A 25,796-nucleotide genomic window follows, 5' to 3' on the forward strand; every position below is an offset into this window, starting at 1 on the left:
AATCCCAGTATCCCCAAATGACACGAGTACATATGTATGAAACCTAAATCAATCAAACATTTACTCTTGATCTCACTTAGCATTTTAAGCAGTTATAAAGCCCAAAGGCCAAATAGTTTTCAAGTAAGTGACTTTTATTTTCCTCTGACATTTCACAGTCAATTTCTACAAAACTTCATACTTCCTCAAAAGAATTCACATTTGGTAAATAAATCTCTACCCTAAAGAATTCATAGCTGGAAAAACACTTCAATATATGCACGAGAGTTACTTTTCTGCTGAAGGAATCATAGTAAAGTCAGACAATACCACAATCGATAAAAAGCAATGAGTGTAATAAATTACAAATGTCACCAAACTCCATTCCCATAACCAATTCAATCAGCAGCTTTTTCTAGATGTTTCAATACCGCCAACACAATCTGCCAAAACTTCTCTTAAGGGTTGGTTTGAGCTAAGAATGGCTTTTAGAAAACAGCAGCTTTGCCACAGAACTTCATACCGGATCAAATCACGCATCACTAAAACCATTACTACTTACAGCCTTGTGAAACCAACGGAGATCCTTCAACTCCGAGGTTCCTCCCTTTGCCGATCTGGCTTCTGGCTCCACATGTCTGCTAGCCTCAGTGGGTCTCTCCTTCCACGACCAGCTTCTCTAAGTGGCTTCATCTGCTTACTGCTGCACTAGGTAAAGAGCACCCAGGCTAAGAGCCCAGAGAGACTTCCACACTGAGTTACAGCATCAGAGAAGAGCCGGGGGCGGGGGCCGGGGGGGGTGGGGTGCTGCTTCTCCCTGTCACTCAGCAGTGAGGATCAATGACGGCTTTCATCGTCTTTTACCTGACAGGAGGGAATGCAAACCTTAATCTAGGAAGAAGAGTCCAAGACGCATACGGCTCCACAGAGGGTTTTTCTGAAGGAATAAATTTGGTTCTCAGCAAGTGTGTTCAGATTTTTGACTCAGTAAGACTCATGACTGGTGCCCAGGCTGTTCTGAAGGCACCTGTTTCTAGAGCTTTGCTGCCAAACATATGCTGCCAAAAAGGAAGCTTCCTAGCATGGCATGCAGAACAGAGCTCCGGCAGCACCGCACAGACTCAGGAGAGGCAAAGGGTGTGGGCCAAGAGAAAAACATTAAAAGGAGCAGAGGCTGCTTAAAGACACATTTGCTCTGATGTTTGAAATCTTTCAGAAAGCAAATGGCAGCTAATAATTCTGCATTTACCAGGAGAGTCTAAAGATTTTACTGAGTTGTTTACTTCTAAATCGGTCATATCTGAATTGTACACGTTTGAGAACAAAATGCAGGCAATCCGAAGCCTTGTAATTTTAAAACTATGTTAAAAGTTACAACTACCTAGCAAACATGAGCATTAGCTTCTGGCCTTGGTAGAACTTCAAGAACATTTTCCTTGCAGAAAAGATGAAGTTGGTCATACAGAATTTCTTACTAAAGTAACTGGTACAAAGATTTTCAAGAGGATGAAATTTTTAAATGGGAGGATAAAAAGCTGGCAACTTTACTACTTAGAAATCTAGTTTACAGTGAGGCTGAAAGAGTGTGCGTCATCTGCAAGTTCTCATAACACTCTCCATTTCTAGATGGACTTCACATAACCCACTACACCTTTGGCTTTGCAGCCAAATCCAATGCACAAAAGAAACACAGAAGACTCTGCTCCACATCACTGTGACATGAGACAAATGAAAACTCTGGATGTGGAAAGAAAATGGATAAGAACGTTTCCCAATTTTTTGTGGACTTAACCTTATGATGATTTTAATTCAAAGTTTATCAAGCTTAATAATCATTTCTTTCCTCTTTTGTAAAAAAAAAGGGGGGAAAAAAGATGGTAGCAGAGGGCTGACTTGCATTACACAATCGGGAACCATGAAGGTCTCTTTTAGGATTTTCACATATAAGAAAATCTTCTTTTGCATTGTTTCAAAAGAAGAGAGAGTAAAAAGCATAAATTATCAGAATCTTCCAGCTCTCAACCAAGAGATGCTAGCCATTTCTCCTTTCTTTAGACTCTGAGTCAAAAAAGCAGTTCATCAACTGTAGCTCCAGATGGTCCTAAATCCATTCCATACTTTACAAATCTGAAATATTTCACCTACCAGTTTAACAGAAATCTGGCTTATGATTAAAGTGTACGCGTTAATGGTACTACCCTTTCCCCTTGACTTTCGAGTTTAAAGAAACAAAGCTTTAAGTGATTAAGTGCTTGCATCCGAGGACCAATGTGTGCCCAAAGCATCTGAAAGCATTTTAGGTTTCCCCCAAATGGCACAATGCCTCGTGGAATGCAAACACCCTCCTCTTGTATTTTCCTCTGTGACTGAGACCTTCAAGGGAAGATCCACGAAGGGCTCCTTATGTCACCGACTCCCTGGCTTGGCAGGTGTCACTCTGTATGCTTGTCTGCGTCACTGCATCCCTGACTGCGGTGAGTGGGATGGTGGGAAGTGACAGCTAGAAGGGCCCCCCACAAGCATCTTTCCCGCTTTGCCCCGTGATCCATCGAAGTGCCTGCAGGCTAAGGAAGAGGGACTCGTGGACACCCAAATCTGAGGTCCTCAGTGGAACGGAGACAAAGGTAAACTGTGCACAGACCACAGGTTAAGACAGCAGCCAGGTATTGGCACGTGGCTTCGTAAGTGAACCGCTGAACAGTTTAAGTTTAAAAGGAAAGCTCTTACATAAGCTTTGGGAAACAGGAGTAGATAACGGTAAAAGAGTTAAAAAGAACCACTCAAGTAACAGGAAAATATGCCTTCTATGTTATATGTCTGGCTGATCGGAGAATGCTTCTAGGTCACTGCCAGTATGACCTGACCCTGATGTCAAAGACGCCTGCAGCTTGGCCCAAGCCTGAGGAGCCCTGCTCTTGGCGGCCTCGATAAATAGCCGGGTCTGCTCCTTTAGCTGGTCTAGTTCCACCTGAGTTGCCTGGTTCTGACGAATCAACTCCTTGGTTTTCAAAGTGATCTCCAGCAAACCAGATTTGTGTAGGACTACTAGGGTATTCTGAAAGCGCCTGTGCTTGCTCTGCCGCTGCTCTGAAAAGCTATCTGGACTGCGGCAGAGGTGCTCTGCAGCCCACAGAGGGGAGCTGTAACTAGCTGACAGCGGGGACAGCGGGGAGTTGCTCTCCATCCCATGCAGGGTACTGTCTGACGCACAGACAGGGCTGGCGGGGGAAGCAAAGGTCAGGCTGGGAGCTTTAGCCACATGGCTGCTGGACACTGGCTGAAGCGTCTGTGGACTTCCACCTGCCACCAGGCAGGGCACACCCTGAAGAGCTGAGTCCTCGGCAAGCTTGGTGCTGGGGGGCGCTGGAGTCGGGGGCCCGGATGGGCCGGCACCAGTCTTGGTCGGCTCACTAGAAGACAGGCTTGGCCCAAGTCTCTCGGTACAGATCTTCTTCTGCATTCCACCTTCTCCTCTTTCTTCTGGGCTGAGGGAAAGGCCCCTTTTGCCTGGGTGTGGGGCTATTTTGGTGTAAGAGTTGAGAATGGGCAAGTAGTTCCTGGAGTCCGACTTTTTCTCAGCAGGGTGACACGGGCTGACAGGAGACGGTACGGGTGGATGAAGGAATAAGAGCTGGGGCTGTGCTGAGATCACTTCAAAGGAGGGCTGCACAGACCAGGACTGGAGCTGCGGCGAGCTGCCGCCCTGAAGGAAAAAGCAAAGGAAAAGAGCAGCACACGACGTGTCACCTGCAGCTGTCCAAGAGGCAAAGCAAACGCTCAGATGTAAGTACCGAGCTTCCCTCACACACGGGGTAGCCCTTCTTAACATGACTGGAGATGTGGCTTAAAAATACATTTGGGTCTGACATCATATATTTTTTTGCTTAAGGGAAAACTGGAGGAAATAGCTATCTTTATTCAAGTGCTATCACTCGAGAAAAAGAAACTGTAGGAAGGTGAAGTAGTGACATAGTTAAGGTCACAAGGAAGGCAATAAAAGTATGGACAGGGGACTTCCCTGGTGGTCCAGTGGTTAAGACTCCACGCTTCCACTGCAGGGGGCGCGGGTTCGATCCCTGGAGGGGGAACTAAGATCCCACATATCGTGCAATGTGACAAAAAAATTTTTTTAAATAAATTAATTAAAATTAAAAAAAAATCTTTTTAATTAAAAAAAAAAATTTTTTTTTTTAAAAAAACAATGGATAGTACAATTTGCCGGCATAAGTTAAAGTGTGCTAATCTCAATACTATAAAAGTGACTTCACACCAGTCTACCTTCATTTAGTTACATCTGGAACCTCTTTTACCTGAAAACAACTTTTGATTAAAAAGTTACATATTGTCAGGAGTCCATGGGCCCCCGTATTTAAGGCAATGACGCCCGACTACCACAAAGCTCTGCAAGGCAGGAACAACCACCGTGTACGGGTGCTTACCACAGGCTAGCACTGTGTGTGACGTGTCACATGCGTTGTCTCACTGAATCGCCATAATGATCCCATGAGGTAGTTATCATTTCCTTTCACAAACAGGAAGCTGAGGCTTAGGAAGTTGAAATAACTTGCTTTCAGTCCCCAAGCTACTAAGTGGTGAAGATAGGATTCCATCCTCTGACTCTAAAACCCATCCAAACCGTTCTGCTACATTGCTTTTGTTCTATTACTCCTCAATTATACATTTTACTTTTTAATTAAAGTACTGATTCAGATAGTAATCTAATAAAGAAGGGCATGGCTACTTTTCTCATGTATTTATTCATTTAAAAGATGGACTCAGACTCTTTATTACAAGGACTTTCCATGAACTTGTCTCTAATATTTAAAAGCCAGTCCAATTCCAACCCGGGCCCAAAGATATGAGTGTAGATGAGGCTAGGCAGAGAGAGAGCCTGACAGAGGCTCTTACCCTGAGTGCAGTCATGTGATTTATCTGAGGAAAGCGATGGACTCTGCTCCCACACCGGCACCTGATTTGCATACATTTCAGCTTCTTGGATACCTGCTTAGGAACTCTTGGCCAAGTTCAACTACAGTTCATCTCCTGTGCAAAGGCTGGGATGACCTGGAGAGTCCATTCTGGAGCCCTCTTGGTGTTCAAATATACTCTGGGATGTCCATAAGCAAGCAATGCTGGGCCTAGCAACCACACTCCCCCGTCAGAGGAGATACAAAAATCAGGGGTCTTTCAAAGAAGAGATCAGCCTAGTAGTCCAGATCAGTCAAGAGCAGAACTTCAGGCTGTCCCCCTGCTCACTCATGCCATAAGGGTTGACCTACAAGGCAAATGGATCCAGAAAATACCTAACTCGTTGCTTTCCCAAGGTGATTTCGCTGGATTATTCTTCCTAATGCTATTGTTATGCCCACTTAGATACTTAGCTTATTTGTTCTAATTTAGATTTTACAAGGTACCATTCTTATTGAAATCACCTGAGGGAATACCAGACAAGATTTTAGACTTGGATAGGATCTCAGAATCATAGGGTCTTGGATAGGATCTCTAGAATCAATCCTAGCCTCATGTTAAAGATGAGGAAAATGAAGTTCACAGTGATTAAGTAAGTAATTGTGTGTAAGATCACGCAGTCTGGTGACAGAATTGGAATCAGAGCCTCAAAAGAAAAATCCTAAAACCAAGCAGCAATAACTAAGACATTATGCAATAAGCAGAGATTTTAAAAAGTGTATAATGCTTTTAAATTTGGAATGTGCTGGATTCTAGCATATGTGAGAAAACAAAACTCCTAGACTCCTCCATCAGGTCAGTCTGCCCCCAAGCCTCCTGTCTCCTGATCAAGCCCAGCAGCCTTCCCAGTGGGCCTTTGTCCTGAAGAAGATGGCTCTGCTGGGCCCACCTACTCACCCTGCAACTGCGGGCTGTTCTCAGCCCTCTGGAGCTGCCAGCCTCGCCCACAACAATCAACGAAGATGCCTAAGAAAGAGTGACCAGGAGGCCAGAGAGGAAGGCAGGGAGGAAAGAGCAGGAGACAGGAAGCCCTGAGAAGCACTGGTGGGGCCTGGACAATCTCATTTGGGCTCCATTTCATGTCTTTATTCTCTCGCCTCACTTCAGTGAGGAGAGCTGTGCTTCCAGCTGAGATGTGATCTGCCAAGCAAATATCTGCAAATTCTTTTTCCCAACTCACCAGGTTGCCTTGTTGAAAATCAGTTTGTGTTGTTCAGCAATAACTAGGTAATAGTTAAGACATTAAGGTCTCCTGTCAGGCTACAGCCACGTTCTTCTACCTAAGGGGGGAAGGTCAACAACATACAGCAGCCAGATTTCAAACTTCACTAGCTTTGAGTAACCTCATCAACGGGCCCACGCAAGGACTGATCTACTTTAGAGCAAAGTAGGGTAAGGTTACATGTTCTTTAAGTTCATGTGATTGAGTTGTTTGTTTCAAACACTGGGGCTTAGCTTAGATTTTTATCTACATCTTCTTTTCTTTCGTATCTAGACAATAATCACATAATTTGCATAGTTATACAAGAAAGCCTGAAACAGGGTTATTTTTCAATTCCTCAACAATGCTGTGTGGAGTCTGCTGGTATAGCCATACCTAACCCAAAGAGCTCCTTTCTCACTAATGACATAGCTTAGGCTGATTACTAAGAAAGTGCTCAGAATGTAACACGAGAAACAGGGAAATTGCCTCTACTTCTCAAAAAAATATTTCTAAAAGACCCAGTCAAATTAAAAAGAGATCCTCTTGTTTCTACCTTAAATTCTGTCATATCTTAGAATGCACTATAGAAGTTAGGACATTTCTGCTTGGTTCCTTTAAACATGACTAAAGTATTCCAGATCACTTTGGACAAACTAGGGATACAGAAATAAAATAGTCTTACTGTCTGGAAAATGAGAACACATGTGATGACTCTTGTATTCCTTTTTCAAACACCGTCAGTAGTTGAAAGGACACAACCTCTTCCCAGCACAGAAGCACGTGTTGGTGTGGTGCCGGTGGTCTGCTTCTCACATCTCTCCTTGGCAGAGAGGGAGAAGCTCTGTGCACAGGAAGCTCAGAAACTCTAGTGTGCAAAGAAGTTACGAGAGCTCAGTCCTCCTCACCTGTTTGACCAGCACGTTCTTCATGACAACCATGGGGGCCAGTGTTGGGAAGGCACCGCTCGCAGGCTTGGCGCTCGGCCTTGGCCTGTCTTCTCGGCTCCAGCCTAAGGCGCTCAGCATGTCCTCAGACTCCATCTGCTCTGCCGAGCTCAGGCATTCAGAGCTCCCATCTGGTGGGCAGAAAAATGGTCAGTTCACTCAGGCTCTTAACCAGTCCTCCTGGGGAGCCATGGACCCCTTGAAACGGAATGGAACATTTGCGATACGTGTTTTTGTGAATTTTTCTGAGGAGTAGGTCTTTAACTTTCACTGGATTCTCAATGGGAGCCATAATTATCCCTCCCACCCCAAAAGATTGAGAATCACTGCCCTAGGACAGCTGACTTCCCTTCTAACTCTATTACAGACAAAAGCCTGCATCCATTTGGGTTCATGAGAAAGTAACCATCACCAGTCTACAGGAGAAGTGGGTAAAGCCTTCATAGTTAGCTCATCACTCTTAAGAATCTGTTGTTGAAAGGGAAGAGGAGTGTGCGTGTGACTTGGGGCAAGATTAATAAGACCTTTAGAGGCTCTGGGCACTACATGATGTAACAATAATAACAAAAACAAAACCAACCTATAAAACCTCAAGACTTACCTCCACGCTGAAATTAAAATAGCTTCCTCCTAAGTTTTCTAATTGTAAAATTCTGGATAAGTTCACCAAGATGAGGTTTACAATGTGTCTTTCTTTGTTTTCCTCCTCCACCCAGTTAAGCACCTCCTTTGTTAGTGTCCTAAATGCATGCTGAGTGTGCCCACTGGGGGTTCTGCACAATGGGTGATGGAAAGATACTCTCTGCCACAAAGAAAAGAAGGCTGCTCTACGTGAAATCCATACAGAAAGGGCTTAATTAGCTCCCTGCTGGAGTAAACCAAGAGACTGCAGTAACCCTGCCAGTGAGGAGTCTGGGAATACCCTAAATGCTCATCAAGAATCTCAGAGTCGTCTGGATGAGGCAGGACTGGAATGTGACTATAATTTAGAAGAGAGCAACTGTCAACACTTGCATTTAATCAGATTCTCCAAAGATGCTTTTTAGAAATTACTGGTGTTGGGGTCTTCCCCTCACTCTACTGAATTGATTTATCTGGTGTCCAAGCACGTGTTATTTTCACAAAGCACTACAAGTAATCCAAATGTGCACCTCTAGTTAAGAACTATTAGGCCAGAAACAAAGGACTTCAGAAGAAAAGTGCGTACCTTGTACATGTATCTTGGTTTCTAAATGCCATTCTGCACAAAAAGGAAACCAGGGCTCCTTGGAGAAATGGCTGATATCTTTGGCAGGGAAGGTGCAAGATGAGCCTGGACATCTTACTGTCCCAGAAAGCAAGGAAGTGCTCCAACACAAATGGGGACATGTCAAAGACACAGGCGCCACCTAGAAGGGACTCCCACTGACCAAATGTGGGACAATTTGAGTATCAAAAAGAATAATGATAATGGATTGACAAACAAAATCACAAAAAAATTCCATGAATCCACAATGATGCTCAAAAAAGGGGGCAGAGGAGAGAAGTACTTCTTTAGAGAGGGCTGTCAGCTAATAAAATGTACAAGGAATGATAGAATTAGATCACCATTTTCAAACCACAAATGTTGTAATTGGTTCAGGCAAGGATCATCAATGGATGCTAAAATCACTAGTCAAGAGTTTGTTGGGGAACAGGATAGTCACACAATCTCAAAGTATCATCCCATAAACTGCTCATTAATTCCAAAGAGAAAAGAGTATTTTTGCAATAAAGAAATCTGGTATACACCTACTCCTTTAATCAGAGTGTCACCAAGAATAAGACACACTTAGGAGTCACCTTATGGGTTGCAATGAGAAGGATATAACATCAAAAATTTAGTTTTCTATTAAAAAAATGTTTAGCCTATTTCTGATAATGGGGAAGCTACCAGAGAAATCCAGTGTGAAACATTCTACAAAACAACAGGCCTAACTCCTTTAAAGACGACAATGTCCCAAAAAAAAAGAACGGGAAGACGAGGGAGCTGGTCTAGACTAAATAAGATTTAAAAGACAGGGACAGGGCTTCCCTGGTGGCACAGTGGTTAAAAATCCACCTGCCAAGGCAGGGGACACTGGTTCCAGCCCTGGTCCGGGAAGATCCCACATGCCGCGGAGCAACTAAGCCTGTGCGCCACAACTACTGAGCCTGTGCTCTAGAGCCCGCGAGCCACAACTACTGAGCCCACGTGCCACAACTACTGAAGCCCATGCGCCTAGAGCCTGTGCTCCGCAACAAGAGAAGCCACCGCAGTGAGAAGCCCACGCACCACAGCGAAGAGTAGCCCCAGCTCGTCGCAACTAAAGAAAGCCAGCGCAGCAAAGACCCAACGCAGCCAAAAATTAAATAAATAAATAAATTTTAAAATTAAAAAAAAAAAAAGACAAGGACAATTAAATGAAATGCACAGCCTTCAACTGGGTTCTGGACCCCAAACAAACAAATATACAAAAAGACTAACAATTATAAAGGCCACTATTGGGACAATGGGAAAAATCTCAGTATGGACTGCAGCTAATTAATAATTGCAAATTACATCACATCCCAAGGTAACTGGAACGATAACTCAGGCAGTGACGAAACCACTGGCACCTGGCCCAGATGTGGCTGAAGGTATTCACGGGCCACTTTCTGGAGCATAGTGAATTTGAGTATGAATTTTGATACTGCCTTATGTCTGAACAGCACAATACTTCTTAAGGCACTTCTGCATAGAGAATAGGAAACTTTCAGAAAAACTATCCAGACTTTGGGACATGCTACAGAACAGCTGGCCTGACAGAACTGAAGTTATTGGAAGAAGTACCAAAATGGCCACAGTATTGAGAATAACAGGGGGTGAGATTATGGTTAATGTTTGTTTCCTTCTTTGCATGTACCTAAATTTCTAAGCTTCTACCATGAGCATGTATTACCTTCATGATATGAAAAACAGACAAAAACCAAACACGATATTAAAAGAAAGAAGAAAAAAGACACTAAGCCTGCAAAGTTTCCCAAACCTGTCTGATCACAGGAATCACCAGAGACACTTGTAAAAATATAAAACTCACATTCCAGGTCCTCCCCCAGACCCTCAATATCACAGTCTCCAGAAGAGGGGTCTGGTGATCAGTATTTTTAACAAATGCCTCAGATGAGCCTTATGATGAGGCAAGCTTGGGAAACAATGCTAGAAGATTGAGAAGAGGGGGCTTCCCTGGTGGCGCAGTGGTTGAGAGTCTGCCTCCCAATGCAGGGGACACGGGTTCGAGCCCTGGTCCGGGAAGATCCCACATGCCGCGGAGCAACTGGGCCCGTGAGCCACAATTACTGAGCCTGCGCGTCTGGAGCCTGTGCTCTCCGCAACAAGAGAGGCCGCGATAGTGAGAGGCCCGCGCACCGCGATGAAGAGTGGCCCCCGCTTGCCACAACTAGAGAAAGCCCTCGCACAGAAACGAAGACCCAACACAGCCATAAATAAATTAAAAAAAAAAAAAAAAAAGATTGAGAAGAAAAACCCAAAGGGCTATAAACCTACCCTCCCTTCCCTGAACTGTCCTTATTCGAATCCCTAGGACGGTGCTCTGTTCCTCTGAGCAACAGTCTATTTATAATTTGGCTTCCCGTGCAGCATACCTACAGGGAGAAAATACACCAATCTAAGGATGATAGAGTTCTAGTCTTCCTAACAGCTGCATTTCTCACTATAAATTAATAAATCAACACGGTGGACTGGTAAGTCTCTGTGGGCTGGATAATATAAACCTTTCTCCAGGAGAGGGCTCCACTCTCAGGGTGCTAACCCAGCCAGAATCCCCCGGCATCACCCCTCTGCATCCCCTGGGCCAAAATGTTGACACTAGAGCCATATTTAAGCCACTACTCTCAGACCTGGAAATAAAAAAGCCTTGGCACAAAATTAAAAGATTTACTGGGTAGGCAACTAGTCCTTTCAGATGAAGTATAAGACAAACCAATAAGGAAAACTGTCTTGCTTTCTCGTCTCTAACAGATACTCAAGTTTGGAATTGGGCCAGGAGGCTCATAGTCCAAATACAAAAGGCACAAATACTGGCAGGGATGGGTTATGGGGGGAAATGTTTTTAAACACAGCAAATACTTTCTCAGCAAAAAAGTTATCTTAACAAATTATATACTACTTTTGTTTAATTTGTTATATGTGGTGACAACGTGCAGGTTTTCTTCCCTACAATGTAACTATTCCTATGAAAAAGGAGGTAAGACAATAGAATTATGAGTATTTAAATATATTTTTCCAGTAACCACTTGCCACAGTTGGAAATATAAGATTTAAAGTTGAGAGTCTAAGTGGAAAAAAGATGTCAAATCATTCCTTCAGAACTAACCCCACCATGACTGGGATGAGTACCCCGCCATATGGCCACAGAATTACCATTTGAAGAGATCAGAAAACTATTTCTCCTGTGGGTGAAATCTTCCCATCCTTATCACACAAATGAGTTTTTACGGAGGACGTTTTTCAGGCAAATCATTCATTACAATGTAGAAATGATAAGGTATTTTTAACCTGAAAATCCAGAGTCCTTATCTGATTCAGCAGCTGCCATGCCGAGTTGACGAGACACTTTTTTCATCTCTGGGCCTTTGCTTAGTTTGGCTGAGAGCCTTCTAGAGCCCTCTCTGGATGGGTTCTTCCTCTCCATGTTTTACTGGGCTGGAAGTGCATTCATCAGTACTCTTTTCATCTGGACTGCCCTGTGAAAAACAATCACATAAGAAGTCATTGCCTGAAGGGCTGAGACAGGTGAGGCAAATGGTGAGTAAACTAAGGGCAAAGAACACCGGTGCGCCCACTTGCTGTGTGTGCACTTTCTCAGCGGTCTCAGCTGACAAAGGCTACAAGTTTACTCAACAGTAGAATGGTTTCCACCCAAAAGGAGGTTCACTGTCCTCTCACTGCCCTCTAATTCCATTACAAATGCAAAGCACACAAACCACTTTCTCAGTGGAAGCTTTGTAAACTGCTAACAAAGACACATTTGATTAGGCTTTCTGGAATGCTCCCTGAGGGAGGAAAGCAGAGGGGATGCCCACCTCGGACCAGGCTTGCTTCCCAGGATACAACTGCAGGCCCCGGACTTTCTGCCACCTCCCAGAGTGTAGTTTCTCAAATTAACTTTCCACTTCTTTGGATGAGGTAGTGAACAGAGTAAAAACAACTCCTTATATATGCATGCTACATTTTGGCTTAAAAAGCACTTCTATGCACACATAAGACCATATATAATAGTGCTTTGATTCCACAAATGCCCATAACATTATTGCTGTTAAGGTTCTTTCCTTGAGCCTCACAATGTCCTCCTCAGTTGCTATCCCATTTTTCAGAGGAGGAAGTTGAGGCTCAGATAAGTTACATTCAGTCATTTAAAAATATTTACTGGACTTCCTTGGTGGTGCAGTGGTTAAGAATCCGCCTGCCAATGCAGGGGACACGGGTTCAAGCCCTGGTCCAGGAAGATCCCACATGACGCACAGCAACTAAGCCCGTGCACCACAACTACTGAGCCTGCACTCTAGAGCCCGTCAGCCACAACTACTGAGCCCGTGCGCCACAACTACTGAGCCCATGCACCACAACTACTGAAGCCCATGCGCCTAGAGCCCGTGCGCCTAGAGCCCGTGCTCCGCAACAAGAGAAGCCACGACAATGAGAAGCCCGTGCACTGTGACGAAGAGTAGCCCCTGCTCGCCACAACTAGAGAAAGCCCGCAAGCAGCAACGAAGACCCAACGCAGCCAAAAATAAATAAATAAATAATTTAAAATAAATAAATAAATAAAAATATTTATCAAGTGCCTGCTATGAACCAGGCATCGTGCTAGGAATGGGGGTTTAGAGTGAATCAAACTGACCTGGTCGCCCACTTCCTGGAAAGAAGCCTAGATTTGATCCAGTGACACACAGCTAGTCCAAAGTAGATCCAGATCTAGGCTAACAGTGCAAAGTATGGGAGCAACGAGCCCTTCAAGATATTTTAACAAGGCCCTCTGAATCGCCAAGGGATGCCAGCTGTAAGGATACTGCAGGGATAAAGAGAACAGGGGACCAACAGGGAAAACAATAATAATAATGGAACTGCAAAGTGCTATAGTCTGAATGTTTGTGTTCCCCCAAGATTCATATATGAAATCCTGACCCCCAAAGATGATGGTATTAGGAGGTGGGGCTTAAGTCATGAGGGCTTCGCCTCATGGGATTAGAGGTTTACAAGAGGCTCCAGAGAGGTTCCTAGCGCCTTCCACCACAGTCAGTGAGAAGTCTGTGACCTGAAAGAGGGCCTTCCCTGGACCATGCTGGTACCCTGAGATTGGACTTTCAACCTCTAGAACTGTGAGAAATAAATTTCTGTGGTTTATAAGCTACCCAGTCTGCGGTATTTTGTTATGACAGCCCAAATGGACTAAGATAGTAGGTTTAAGCAACACCCAGTGGCGTTTTTATTCACAATCCATTCTCGACTCCATCCATTTGTCCTTCTGAGTAGAGAGACACATGGCCCCCTGCCAAACAGCACTGTATCTGAAATACCCTGAAAATGCCAAGTGTGAACATTGCTGCTAATACAGGATCTAGTGAAGAACATTAGCTACTCCAGAAGCAGAGGAGGGATTCAATATAAAATTAAACAGAAGACAAGGAGGTTTACAGGCATCCCTGAGAAACCCTCTTGCTCATACTTTTGCATACAGTAGAAGTGGACTAAAGGGAATGCACACTGATCAGAATTTTAAACTCAATTCCAAGTAAAAATTATTGTGTACCATATCTAACTCATTTAAGGGGACTGGCTTCCCCATTCAACCCATGTCAACCAAGCACTCTTTGACAGAGCACGTTTAGTACTACGTGCGTGAAAGATAAACAATGGCACTGTCACGTCTTGCATGGTACTATGCGAAAGCACGTCTCTCTACTGGACGGCTATGAAGTTTGACAGCATGGACAATCCAGTTTAAAAAGCAGAATAAAATGTAAAACTATCTCTAATTAAATCAGGATCCTTTTGTATGAAACCCAACAAATGTACATAGCTTCATTTTCCTGAAATAATACTGTCTGAAAGTGAATAGAGGGCTTTTTCAAAAATGGAAGCAAACATCGGTGGTGGACGGGCAATTAGACTTAATTCAAGTCTGACCCTACTATTGACTTAGATTAGGAAGATAGCTCATGTTAGTTGCAACTAATTAAGACCTTGACAAAGTTTCACATTATCTTATGAAATGGATTATTTCACAGGCATTTTAGATAAAGCACTCCAACTTCTACAAGCCTTGTGACAAGACAATGAACAAGGTCTTGCTACTGTTATTAAAGTGTAGTCAACGTAGCTACAGAAAAGACACAGGAATTTATCTGGCTCATCTGACAATAGGACAATATTGGTCGTGGAATCAAAATGCTGAAACGTTGACGTTAAAAGGAGAACAGATGCTAAAATTTTAGATCCTGGGGAATTGGTAGCAACTGGAAATAACGCACATAATCTACTTTAGAATAGTAAAATGACTGCTTTGGATGTGGAAGCCTCTGTCCTAAGTAAAGTTCTCTTCAAGCAGCAGATAGTCTTAGTGTCCCAGGGAAGTTCAAGTGGGAAAGAGAATGAAGGGCTACGTGCCAACTTGACCTATTCTCCCTGAAAGAGGCACTTCCCTCCTGGGAGTGACGCTGAGGACGTCAATTAGCCAGTGAACAACAGACCCATTCATACACAGCACCAGACGAGGCCCTCGACAAGAGAGAGGCAGAGTGATGGCATTTACTACTGGTGCTCTCAAACCCAGGGCCACACCAATAGCGAAGTTTGAAAACCTCAAGATTTTTTTTTGCCTCTTCAGTTATTATTTTACAATAAAGTTGGATGCTCATAAGCTGACCAGGGGTTGAAAATGGGTTACCAAGCTCATACCCACTGTGCCATCTCTGCTCCCTGGCACAAACTGGAAACCACTACGACTGCCTTACAAACATCTCAGATCCCCACGAGCCTAACTCTGCATTAGGACTCCAAGTTAAGCTTGGACTGACCCGAAATGGGCCTCTTACAAGTGCACATGTAACACACTGTCCAAAAGGTTCCCACAGAGAACAATACACACTAAAACTCACAATGGAAAGTGAATCAATAAATCTAGAGGTTTATGTAAATAGGTATAAGATAAAATTCTAACAAGTGCTCCACAGCACTTGGTTCTTCTATTTATGCACTTCTTACATTAGAGTCTAATTATCTGTTCGTCTCTTCAACCTCAAGGGTTGTCTTTTCATCTTTGCAACCTCAGCACCCAACAATTAATGTGTGAGGTACTCACAGAATAATAAATTCCAACAACTCTTCTGTCGTGCTGAGTCTTGCTGACAGCCCTAGCAGCTGAGCTGTCACCAAAATACCTGAACACCTTGAAGGTCAAGAGTCTGCATTTCCAACCACCATGGTCACCTCGGGTCCAGGTCTGGTCTCCTGCAGGAAACAGGTATCTCATCCACCCCTTATTCTAAGCTGAAACCTCAGGGGTAAATCCAGCAACCAAATTAGAGGTTGGTCTAATCCACAAACAATCTCTATGGAGATTTAGGCCTACGATAAAAAGGAGACCCAAGGTGTACAAGGGAAGGATCTGAAATGCTGTTCACAGATCTCTCCTTTTATAGATACTTGGCAACTTTCCTGAGAGCTCAAGTTCTTTTAAAAATGTGTCATGTGTTTAACAGGCATGCATGGACAGAGGTGTGAGGTGAAAGCCGAAGCAGAGGCTTAAATACAGTAAAGTGACAAGGCCATAGAAAATTAAGACCTTACCACCCAGAAAGCCATGAGTAATTGCTGGAATTATAAATACATTACTAGGAATTATAAATACATTACTAGGTTTTCTCTGAAGTCATTTTCTTTTGGTCTGCATATTCGGAGATACCATTCTGGGGGAATGTCTGTGGATTTTTTAACAAAGGAGGAAAAAAAACCCATCTACCTAAATCTCTAATATTCATCTTCCCCTTCACATCCATTTCCATGCTCCAGCTTGGCTGCAAATTCATGTCAAAGATCCTGAACATACAATGTCCTCTGTTTGGAACCTGGTATGGCAAACTCCACTCTCCTCTTTCAAAGAGGAGATAAGATTAGAGAACTTCCTCAAATCCCCTGCTTGGAGAAGGGTTCACAGTTAACAGTGCCCACCCACCCCCCATTCGCACCAGCCCACGATACATCTGTGCCAGACAGCAGGAGAGCCCTCCAGGCATCCACCAGCCTGCCAGCTCAGCAGGGCAGAACTGGGCAGACCCTAGGACTGTGCTGCGACTGGCATACCACCAGCCTCCCAGGGCAAACGCCCAGGCAACGCTTACTGCCAGGACTTGGGCAATAACAGGGAACCTGGCTGCGGCCTGTGCCCTGGGCCTGGATCAGAGCTCCTCTGAACCCGCCCACACTAACCACTAACTCCTTACTTGGCAATGCCCACCTTCTCTCCCACCTCCCCACCCCCTGGCACCACGCCTGGCAAGCTGGTCACCCAGGGGAAAGAACCAGCAAAGTGGGTGACAGCAAGTCTCTGAAAAAGACAGCACACCTGTGCCCCGGGCCCAGAGCAGAGCACTACCCCTCATCCCCAAACGGGAGGCCCAGGACCCTCACAGGGTTACCAGCTCCCGCGCCCACTCACCTGCCCATTCCCTGCCCCTCTGCTCCCAGCACGGCGGGCCTCCAGGCGCTCCCCCGCCGGGATGCCCAGCCGACTGCTGCCCCCAGGGCTAGACCAGGGCTCACCCGCCCTAACAGTCTTACCCCAATTGCTCCCCACACACAGCCCCCTCCTCACCCGCGACCTCCTCTGCCACGCAGTCCTGACCCTCGCAGCAAAACCGACCAACTAAACGGGGGAGGAACGCACCACCCCCTGCTCCCATCATTTGGCCCTCTGTCCCCCGAAAGTCCCGGCTCTGCCTCTTGCCTACCTTGCTTCCCTTCTTCTCTCCCCTACTCCCACTTCCTTTTCCCACGCTCCTCGCCCAAACCCTCCCCCTTCACCCTCAGCCCTCCTTTTCTCACCTAGGATCGGGGTCGCCGCTCCGCGACCGGACGACCCGCGAGTAGAGTGGCGCATGCGCGAGCCCGGCCCCGCGGCTCCATGACAACCCCGTCGTCGTCGGGTCTCAAGCTATCCCCCAGTCCTCCCGCCCATTTCTCCTCCCCCCAGCCTCCGCGACTGCTTTCGCCAGCCACGTGACACGGCTCGGATGACCCGGCACCACTGAGACTGCTCGCTGTTCTCCTAGAAGGGCCCTTGGCGGCGCCCGCTGTTTCGTCTCCGCCGGAAGACGACGTCGGCACGCCTCTCAGGGTGGCGCGGGCGTCCTTAAGAGGTCGGCGCGCTCTCCGCGGAAGGTGGGCGTCTCTATGGTTGGTTCTCCAGGCCCAGCCGCCATTTTGTACGGGGATCTTGAGCAACGAGCTGCTAGGGGGCGTGGTTCAGAGGCGGGGTCCGGAGAAGCCGGGGTGGGCCGGCTTCTAGCGGACAAGGCAGGAGGAGTGATTGTCCCGGGGGCGTGGGTGGAAGTCGGTCGGGGGAAACAGCTCTCTCAGTTTGTACACCGGCACGCCGTTAGGGTTGGGGACCGGGACAGGCCATGCTGACTTGCACGCGAGCCCGTGCGGAGGCGGCCGGCGTGGGAGGGGAGGCTGGCAGCCTCGCCTTGTCTCGGCCCGAAGGAGGCTTGCCCGGACCGCCCGGCGCGCTGCTCACTTTGTTGCCACGCCTGTCGGGGCGGTTGGTTTGCGTCCCCTACCATCCCTCCAGACGGTGCTTCACGAGGCAGGGACGCAATCAGCATTTCTTGTGGGATGATTTCATGTCATTTGATGTATGACTCACTTTGTCCTGTGCGACTGACCGAGATGTTGAGTTTCACATGGATCCTGTTTCTCACGCCAGTTCTTGAAGTGTCACAACGAACACACTAAAGAAAAAAAGGGGTTGGGAGCATTTAAAGTTCTGATGCGTTGAATCAGTGAAGGTTACTTCTTAGGTTAGAAAAATTCCTTCACAGGTGGAAAAGAGGACACGGGTGAATGTAAAGATTGCTCACCGGTAGAGGCAAGTTCTAGAGCTGACGTGTACAGTAGGTTAGCCACTAGTCACTAGGAGGTATTGAAACTGATTAAAATTAAATAAGATGAAAAGTGGGTTTCTCATTCACGCTGTCCACATTTCAAGTCCTCAATAACCATATGTAGCTAATGGCTACTTTATTGGTACCGCACATTGCCAGCATCACAGAGAATTACATTGGATCTAGATGGTGGGGCAGGGGAAACTCTCCCTATGTTGGTAATCCAAGCCTTGCTAAGTGCTGCTAGGTCATAAGTAATCACATTAGTCCTCCAGACACAGATAATGCTAATGCATTACCCGGCATGAATGTATTTATCAGCATAAGCTCTACCAGCAAATAATAATTGAATGCCTGCAGCATGTAAGGCTTTTGTTTAGGGGATGGAGGGAGTGAAAACTATAGTTAACAATTATCTAGTAATTAAGAGCCAGGCAGCTTTACATGCGTTCTCTTATGATGCCTGTACAAATTAATGAGGTCGCTGTTATTAACGTCTCCATTTTATAGATGACGGCACTGAAGTTTATGTCCATGATGACAAAACTGCTAAGCCCTGGATCTTTTTGAGGCAGAATAAAACAGTTTTTGCCCTCAAATACCTTAGAATCCGATATGGGAAAAAGACATGTTCTAATAAATAGTATGAGAGAGAATGTGATAAATGTCAGAGGATTCTGAACAAAATCGAGTTAATAAAATCAAGGGAGTGAAAAATAACCTTCTGCTTGTTTTCTGTTTGTTGTTGAAAGAGGAAGAGACCAGGAAATAAAACTGTAAGAAGGACAGGTAAAAGTAGGATATCCAGTAATGGAAGCGGGTGAGAGCAGAATGCATACCAGCCAAAAGAGAATAAATGAAATAAGCAAAGGCATGAGGATTATTTTAATCCTCCAAAAGTGCAAGTAAGTCAAACTTCCCTGATTTTAGCTATCTTATGACCAGACGGCCATGCTGTATCAATAATTTGAACTTCAAAGACAAATGCGGTAGTGGGACCAAATGAATCAGACTAATTTACTCATAGGCGTAATTTTAATTGAGCTACTGTACGGTCCTATGAAATTAGATACATAGAATCAGCAATTCATGAAAATGGGTAATGAATCTTTTTATAGAGCCAAACGAATGTAAAAATTTTTCTTTCTTTGCTAATTCACCAGGGTTTGTAAATCAGCATCTCTGTTGATAGTTTCCTATCAGAGTGCTGCGAGTTCTTTCAATCTTTGCTGTCACACTCTTGTTTAGGCTAAGGTTTCCGTGGCGGAGAGTGGTTTTCCAAGCACCATTGCTTCTTGCTGTAGAGCCCTTTCCTGTTTGAGTCCTCACTACCAGTTGTGGTTCAAGACTCATTTTGCCACCACCGCTGCCAGCAGGGGGAGACCTGCTCCTTTAAATGCTACACTTCGGGAATTGCAAGTAGGCTTCTTTTCCTTTCTGCCCTCACAGAGTGTCACAGACTGGAGGTCAGAAACTGCACCTCTGCCCAGCCTACTTCATTAAGTTCTTCGCGGCCCTGTCCATGTGACGATTTGAGTTTTCAATCCTGCATAGGATGCCACAAAGAGTTAACCCTGTGCTGTTTTATTTGAAGATATTTTCAAGTATCCAATCTAGTATATAATTTACAATATTTATAAATAATTCTTTACTACTTATTTTAACATTTAAAGTTGAATTTAAAATTAAAGTTATTTTTAAATAATTTTAAAGTAATTAAAATAGTATAATAACAGTGAAAGTATGCAAAAGATCTAGTTTCAAATCCCAGCTCCTATCAATATCATTTTATAAAAGATGGGGCATTTCAACATCTTCTCTCACTTAGACACAGGAAGGACGATAGGCCGTAATCTCACAATTCAAAAATTGAATAATTTCTGCTTTATGAAAAACTCATTGCTATTCTTATTTTTCCAATTTTGGCGAGGATCAGTGAAAATGTCACCACAAGGACTGGCATCCGTTCTTGGAGTGACACTTGAGAACCATCTTTTTTTCCTGAACCTTAGTTTGGCCGTCTGTACCATAGTTATCCTCTAGTCTGAATCTGGCATCCAGCATTACTGCTGACCACTTCACAGTTTTTTAAGATGATTTGATGGGATGGTAGGTATGTGTATGCCCCAGAGTTCCAGCAAGAGGGAAGGGGCTCCAGCCTGTGCGTGGGGAGAGGGACCTACAGGTCCCAGGCTGGCAGAGGCAGAGGTGGGTGATAGCAGGATGCATGTTCCTTGTTTCCTTAGCAGCCAAGTGACTGGGCACCCACCAGCCAGGTTAGTTCTTAGCTCATATTTTTAGGGTTATCTAGAAGAGCAGCGACAATAAAAAGGCATCTGGATGACAGTCAGGGTGTTGATGTATAGGCACAGGTTTGATTTCAGGGACAATGGAAACCCCTCCCTAATAGCTCTCCATCTTCTTGTCCAAACCTGAAATTCCTTTAAGAATAATTGCTCGACGTGCAAATACTCCAGAACCCAAGACAAATTCTCTCATAACAACTGACACAGAGTGCTATTTCCAGACACTGTCCTAAGTGATTTGCCCGGATTTACTTATTTAATCCTCCCACAGTCCTGTGACATGGTTGTGGTATCATTATCCTCGTTTTACAGAGGAGGAAACTAAGGTGAAGAGGCCATGTCACTTGCCAAGGTGACTGGTGGTAAGTGGTGGAGCCAGGAATTGAATTCCAGAATCCTTGCTTTTGGCCGCTCTGCTAGGCTGCGTGTTCAGTGGAAATGGTGCTGCCACACCCTTTCCTGCTGTGCTGAGCAGGAGGCCAGAGGGGAGCGGAGCTGGAAGGCACTGGGTACAAGCACTTGTGTGGGAACGTTGCCAGGAATGGAGGCTGGGCACCGTAAAGGCAAAGTGCAGAGAACACCTCCATCTGATCCTCTCTTTCTTTCACTCTGCACATGGTAGAGATATTTTGTTGTGTGTGACAGGGTATATGCTGATTTCAACCCACATATCTTTCCAAACCACTCAGCAGCTGCCTTTTACTTGTTAGATCCCCTATCTAGAATCTTTTTAGTGGAAAGATTTTTAAAGTGTCATCTCCCCCCACTGAATGTGAAGTCTTTGATTTAAACTCACAACTTTTTTCTTTCTCTAGATGACTCAGAAAGCTGTTCAGTTGTCCCTTTGTGTAGAACCATTTGATTTTTGACAGAGGTTCTCCTTGGCCTCGTATCTTGCCCAGTGGGCTTCTGTCCCATTTGTAAACAGCTTTTGGATCACAGCTGACTTCCCCACCGCGGGCTCGCCCAAAGGCAAGAAATACAGGCCACCACAGCAGAAAGCCAGACGGAGCTGAGGCTTTTCAGTGGAACCTGACGCTCTGTTACCGAGTCCAGGCTGACTCCGCTCGCCGAATGACAGGCCAATGAATCAGAGACGAGGTGCTGAGGCAAGGAATATGACTTTATTCGGAAAGCTGGCAGACCGAGAAGATGGCAGACTAGTGTCTCTGAAAAACCATCTTACCTGGGTCTGGATGCCAGTTTCTTTTATAGAAGCAGAGAGGGAGAGGTGATGAAGAATTAAAGTAAAAAGACAGAATAGAGAGCGAGAGGTGGTGAGGAAGTAAAGTAAAAGGGCCCATCAGTCTTGCAAAATATCTCCTGGAATGATCAGCCTCGGTGAGGGCATGTGTTTTTTTCTTTTTTCTTGCAGCCATTCACAGGTGGGCAGGGTTCCCTGAGGCAGGCCATTATGTATGATTATAATAACAAAAGCAACGAAAAGCAAAGGTTAAAGTCAAAGAAACACATCGAACATGGAGTCTGATTTAGCTCTTCCCTGTTACAACTCCGGTAATAGAAAGCTGGCTACAGAGTCCAAGATCAAGGGCAGCCTCCACACAGACATTCATTATTCCCGAATTGAATACTTTCCGCCTCTTGTGCCTTAATCCAGACTGGTTTGCATTATAATTTCTTGGGTACCCATCTGTCTCCCCCACTGGAGTCTAAGCTCCTTCAGGGCAGGGATTATATTGAATGTTTTTCTCCCACAAAGCAAGTTCTACGTAGTAAGTGTTCAACCAACTTGACATCAGTGGGACCCCAGGTTCCTGAAAATTTAACAGTGGGCTTACCCATCACTGACTGGACTCCAGAGAAGGGAGATGCCATCAACCAGGAGGGTGAGTGGCTTCCAGGGCCACTGGTGCAAGGGACGAATGGACATCCCCTTTTCTTTTATTGGTTCCCTGACACGCTCTGCTCTCTCCCACCTCCAGGCCTTCTGCACACGACTGTATGTGTCATGTTGAAAAGATGGAGTGAAGGCAGCTGCCGAAAGGTTTTTCTCCATACTTGTGATTCTGGCAAAGAAATTCCAGGGCCTCTGTTGCTCCTCCTAGGTCACCTCATCCCAAGCCCAGTCATTGGAGGGTCTTTTGAGCATTTGTTCAAGAATGCCCTTGAATCCTCCTTCCTCACGTTTGATTTGGTTCATGGCTGATTCTATTCGGAATTCCATGAAGACCCTTGTAAAACCTGGTAGTCAGTAGAGATGACGGATGCCATGGCTTTCCTTTGCAGATGGAGACGTGCCCAGGAGCTTCGCAACCAGCACTCCCCTTTCCAGCGCTGGAGAGGCAGGGCTGGTGCTTTTGACAGCCTTCACGCCGCAGGGTTGGCCAGCTGGGCTTCAGTCAGCATCTCAACAGGTTGAATAAATCAGATTGGCACCAGATGTTACGTTAAAAGCCTTGCCCAGTTGTTCTTCAAAACTGGTGATTTTATCTCCAACTGATTGCCTGATCCCGGGTCCAAGGTCTTAAATCTCGAACAAGAGACTGAAGCAAGTAATTTCCAGAAAAGACTTAAATATGATATTTGTGGGAATAGGTTGTGGGCAAATATTCCTGTTTTATTTATTTATTTAATTTTTGGTTGTGTTGGGTCTTTGTTGCTGCACGCAGGCTTTCTCTAGTTGCAGCGAGTGGGGGCTACTCTTCGTTGTGGTGAGCGGGCTTCTCACTACGGTGGCTTCTCTTGTTGCGGAGCACAGGCTCTAGGTGCACAGGCTTCAGTAGTTGTGGCTCGAGGGTTCTAGAGCGCAGGCTCAGTAGTTGCTGCGCACGGGCTTAGTTGCTCCACGGCATGTGGGATCTTAGTTCCCCGACCAGGGATCAAACCTGCATCCCCTGCATTGGAAAGCAGATTCTTAACCACTGGACCACCAGGGAAGTCCCAGCAGTCGGATTCTTAACCACTGCGCCACCAGGGAAGCCCTCCTATTTTTTTTAATCTGGGGAGTGGTCCTTTTGAAATTCATATGAAAAAGATGAGTACTCTTAGTCTTCCAAATTTGAAGTGGCATTTAAATTTAAGTTCTTAATGTCAGAGAAGCTTTCAGACATTCCTTATACATTCATTCTCCAATGCTTTATTGGGTTTTCAGCCTATTTCAAAGACAGCGATGTTAGTACCTACAGTGGAGTGGGGTCTTTACAAGGCAGCTCATTTGCCTAAAATGTCTGGGAAATCATGTCCAAAGAAATTACTAAGAGCATTTTCTTCTGGTATAAAAGAGTATGGTTTGTTCACCCAGAACCTGGGTTTCTTTGAGATGTTGAGTGTCCCTTTTAAGACTTAAAAGGATGCTTTTATCTGGTAAAATTTCATCCCAGCTGGAGTCATGGGACCCGCTGATCTGGAGGCCTTATTGGATTGACAGCCATCCACATGCTGAACTTCAGGGCTTTTGGTCCCTGGCTTTGTGGACAGGGATAACAGGATCACCCACATGATTTACCCACAGGGTAAATCCAAGAAAATTCACCGGGTGTCTTGTGCTAATAGTTTAATGAAATTCTCCCTCCAGCACTTTCTGCAGGGCATGGGGATTTTCTCCAGTGTCATCACACTTCAGGAGTGATTGTGTCATCCAGGTGTAGGTGTTCTTGGCTGTCCTTTACCTGTTGTCTCCTCCTGTCACATATAGCCAAGAAAGCAGATGACAGGTTCATCTCTATTACATGGGGAATTACCAAGTGGTTGCCTAGCAACTCACACAGCACGATCAACACGGTCTCTGTTGTGGAATGTAGAGTGGTTAACTTGCCTTTCGAGAACGACTGTATTTGCATATTTCTTTTGGTCTTCTGGAAAAATAGGTATGTTTTTCCTGGATTTGAGGCTATTACAATGGCCTTTTGTACTGCTTTACCCTAGTATTCATTTTATAGTAGCCCATTATTGTAAAAAATGACAATGATCTGATTAAATCATTAATACAGCAATTGCTTTGATTAAATTCAATTCAGTAAGCATCTTCCATGGGCCAGATACTATGCTAAATACTGTCAGGAGTTACAAGGATGAACAAGTATGGTCCCTGTCTCAGGGAACTTATGTGTTTAATAGATGTGTATAAATCATTTGTTTACACATGTGAGACAGCTATGATGTGTATGTAAAATAAAGGTATTTTTATTTGGAAGAGTTCCTTTGTGTTTGATCAAAGGATTTTTCACTTTTATTTAGATTCCTTCCTTTATAGCTTACAGCTGCGATCAGTTCAAAAAGCTGCAATCAGTTTGAAATCACTTTTAAGACAGAGCTCTTATCGGAATCTCAGTAATTAGCAGCTTTTAAACAGCTCTTTTGGAGTATGACACTGCCAGTGTTGTCGGGTAGGATGGTACTGCCCTGTGTCTGTACTGCAGTCTTTCTGCGTAATTGCTGCCCTGGTGTTCACAGTCTCCCCCACCCCCCTCTATTTTACACGTTTCAGTGTAAAAGAAGTCCCTTGCTTTTCTTTGTCTACTTTGCAGCAGTGCCATCAGCCTCCCTCCATTTAAGGAGGGACTTTGGAATGTTCCAGATCTTGCATTAAGGAGTCTTTCGATCCCTTGAGCTAAGTTCTTTCCCACTGGGGAGACAATGGCTAGACAGAGCCTGGGGTTTGACTAGCCCCTTTCCCTTGAGTTGATTCCTCTGGGGGATTGGTTTGGCATGTTTTCTTCCTCAGGAAGGTGCCAGGCCATGGTGTGAAGGATCTGTTCCTGACAACACTGGTGCCCGACCCTGTGCACACTCACTGACTGCCCCTCCTGAGTGGACTGGATCACAGAGGAAGGAGGTAGCTCTTGTGGGTAGCCGTACTCTGGCACCAGAATTGTCCCCCTCCCCCATTTTTGTTAGCACACTTGGCTTCTCTGTTTGCCGTCCCAGATCCCAGGGCAGGACCTGCAGCTTGCTCATCTTCTCTGCCATCCAGTTCCCTCAGATCCTTTGCCATTCTTGAGAAATCATTCAGACCTCCCATCTTCACATAGAGTGCCTGACCTTTGCTTCCAGACCCAATGTCAGGCAGAAGGAAGGGGACAGAGGGGAGAAGGGGACTGTATGAGACCAGGCATTGTAGAGATGTTTTTCCTGATGCTTCCTCATTGCGTCTTCATGACAGCTTCCAGTAGCCCCTCACGGCCCATTCCCCATGTGAAGCTCAAAAGTGTGAACACATACTGCTCTAACGAGTACTGACGTATCCTCCAGTCTCCAAGCAGCTTTTCCCTT

General features: G+C 45.2%; 1 protein-coding gene across 7 annotated transcripts; it reads right to left on the reverse strand.

Annotated features, from left to right (window-relative positions):
* Positions 1-113: 113 nt before the first annotated feature.
* CIPC (CLOCK interacting pacemaker) lies at positions 114-17,348 on the reverse strand. Of its 7 annotated transcripts, none has more exons than XM_082384733.1 (5): positions 17,198-17,322; positions 12,996-13,163; positions 11,651-11,838; positions 7,057-7,226; positions 114-3,682 (listed from the first exon to the last, which is right to left on the reverse strand). In XM_082384733.1, exons 3-5 carry the CDS (start codon positions 11,784-11,786, stop codon positions 2,789-2,791), a joined length of 1,200 nt encoding a protein of 399 aa, XP_082240859.1. In that variant the 5' UTR covers positions 11,787-11,838; positions 12,996-13,163; positions 17,198-17,322; the 3' UTR covers positions 114-2,788. The 7 variants fall into 7 exon arrangements, with proteins under 7 accessions (XP_082240859.1, XP_082240860.1, XP_082240858.1 ...); XM_082384734.1 differs by lacking the exon at positions 17,198-17,322 and adding an exon at positions 16,116-16,321; XM_082384732.1 differs by lacking the exon at positions 12,996-13,163 and having other exon boundaries at positions 17,198-17,348.
* Between the last annotated feature and the right edge of the window lie 8,448 nt (positions 17,349-25,796).

Source organism: Balaenoptera borealis (genome assembly GCF_965194805.1).
Source record: "Balaenoptera borealis genome assembly, chromosome: 3".
Lineage (NCBI taxonomy): Eukaryota > Metazoa > Chordata > Mammalia > Artiodactyla > Balaenopteridae > Balaenoptera > Balaenoptera borealis.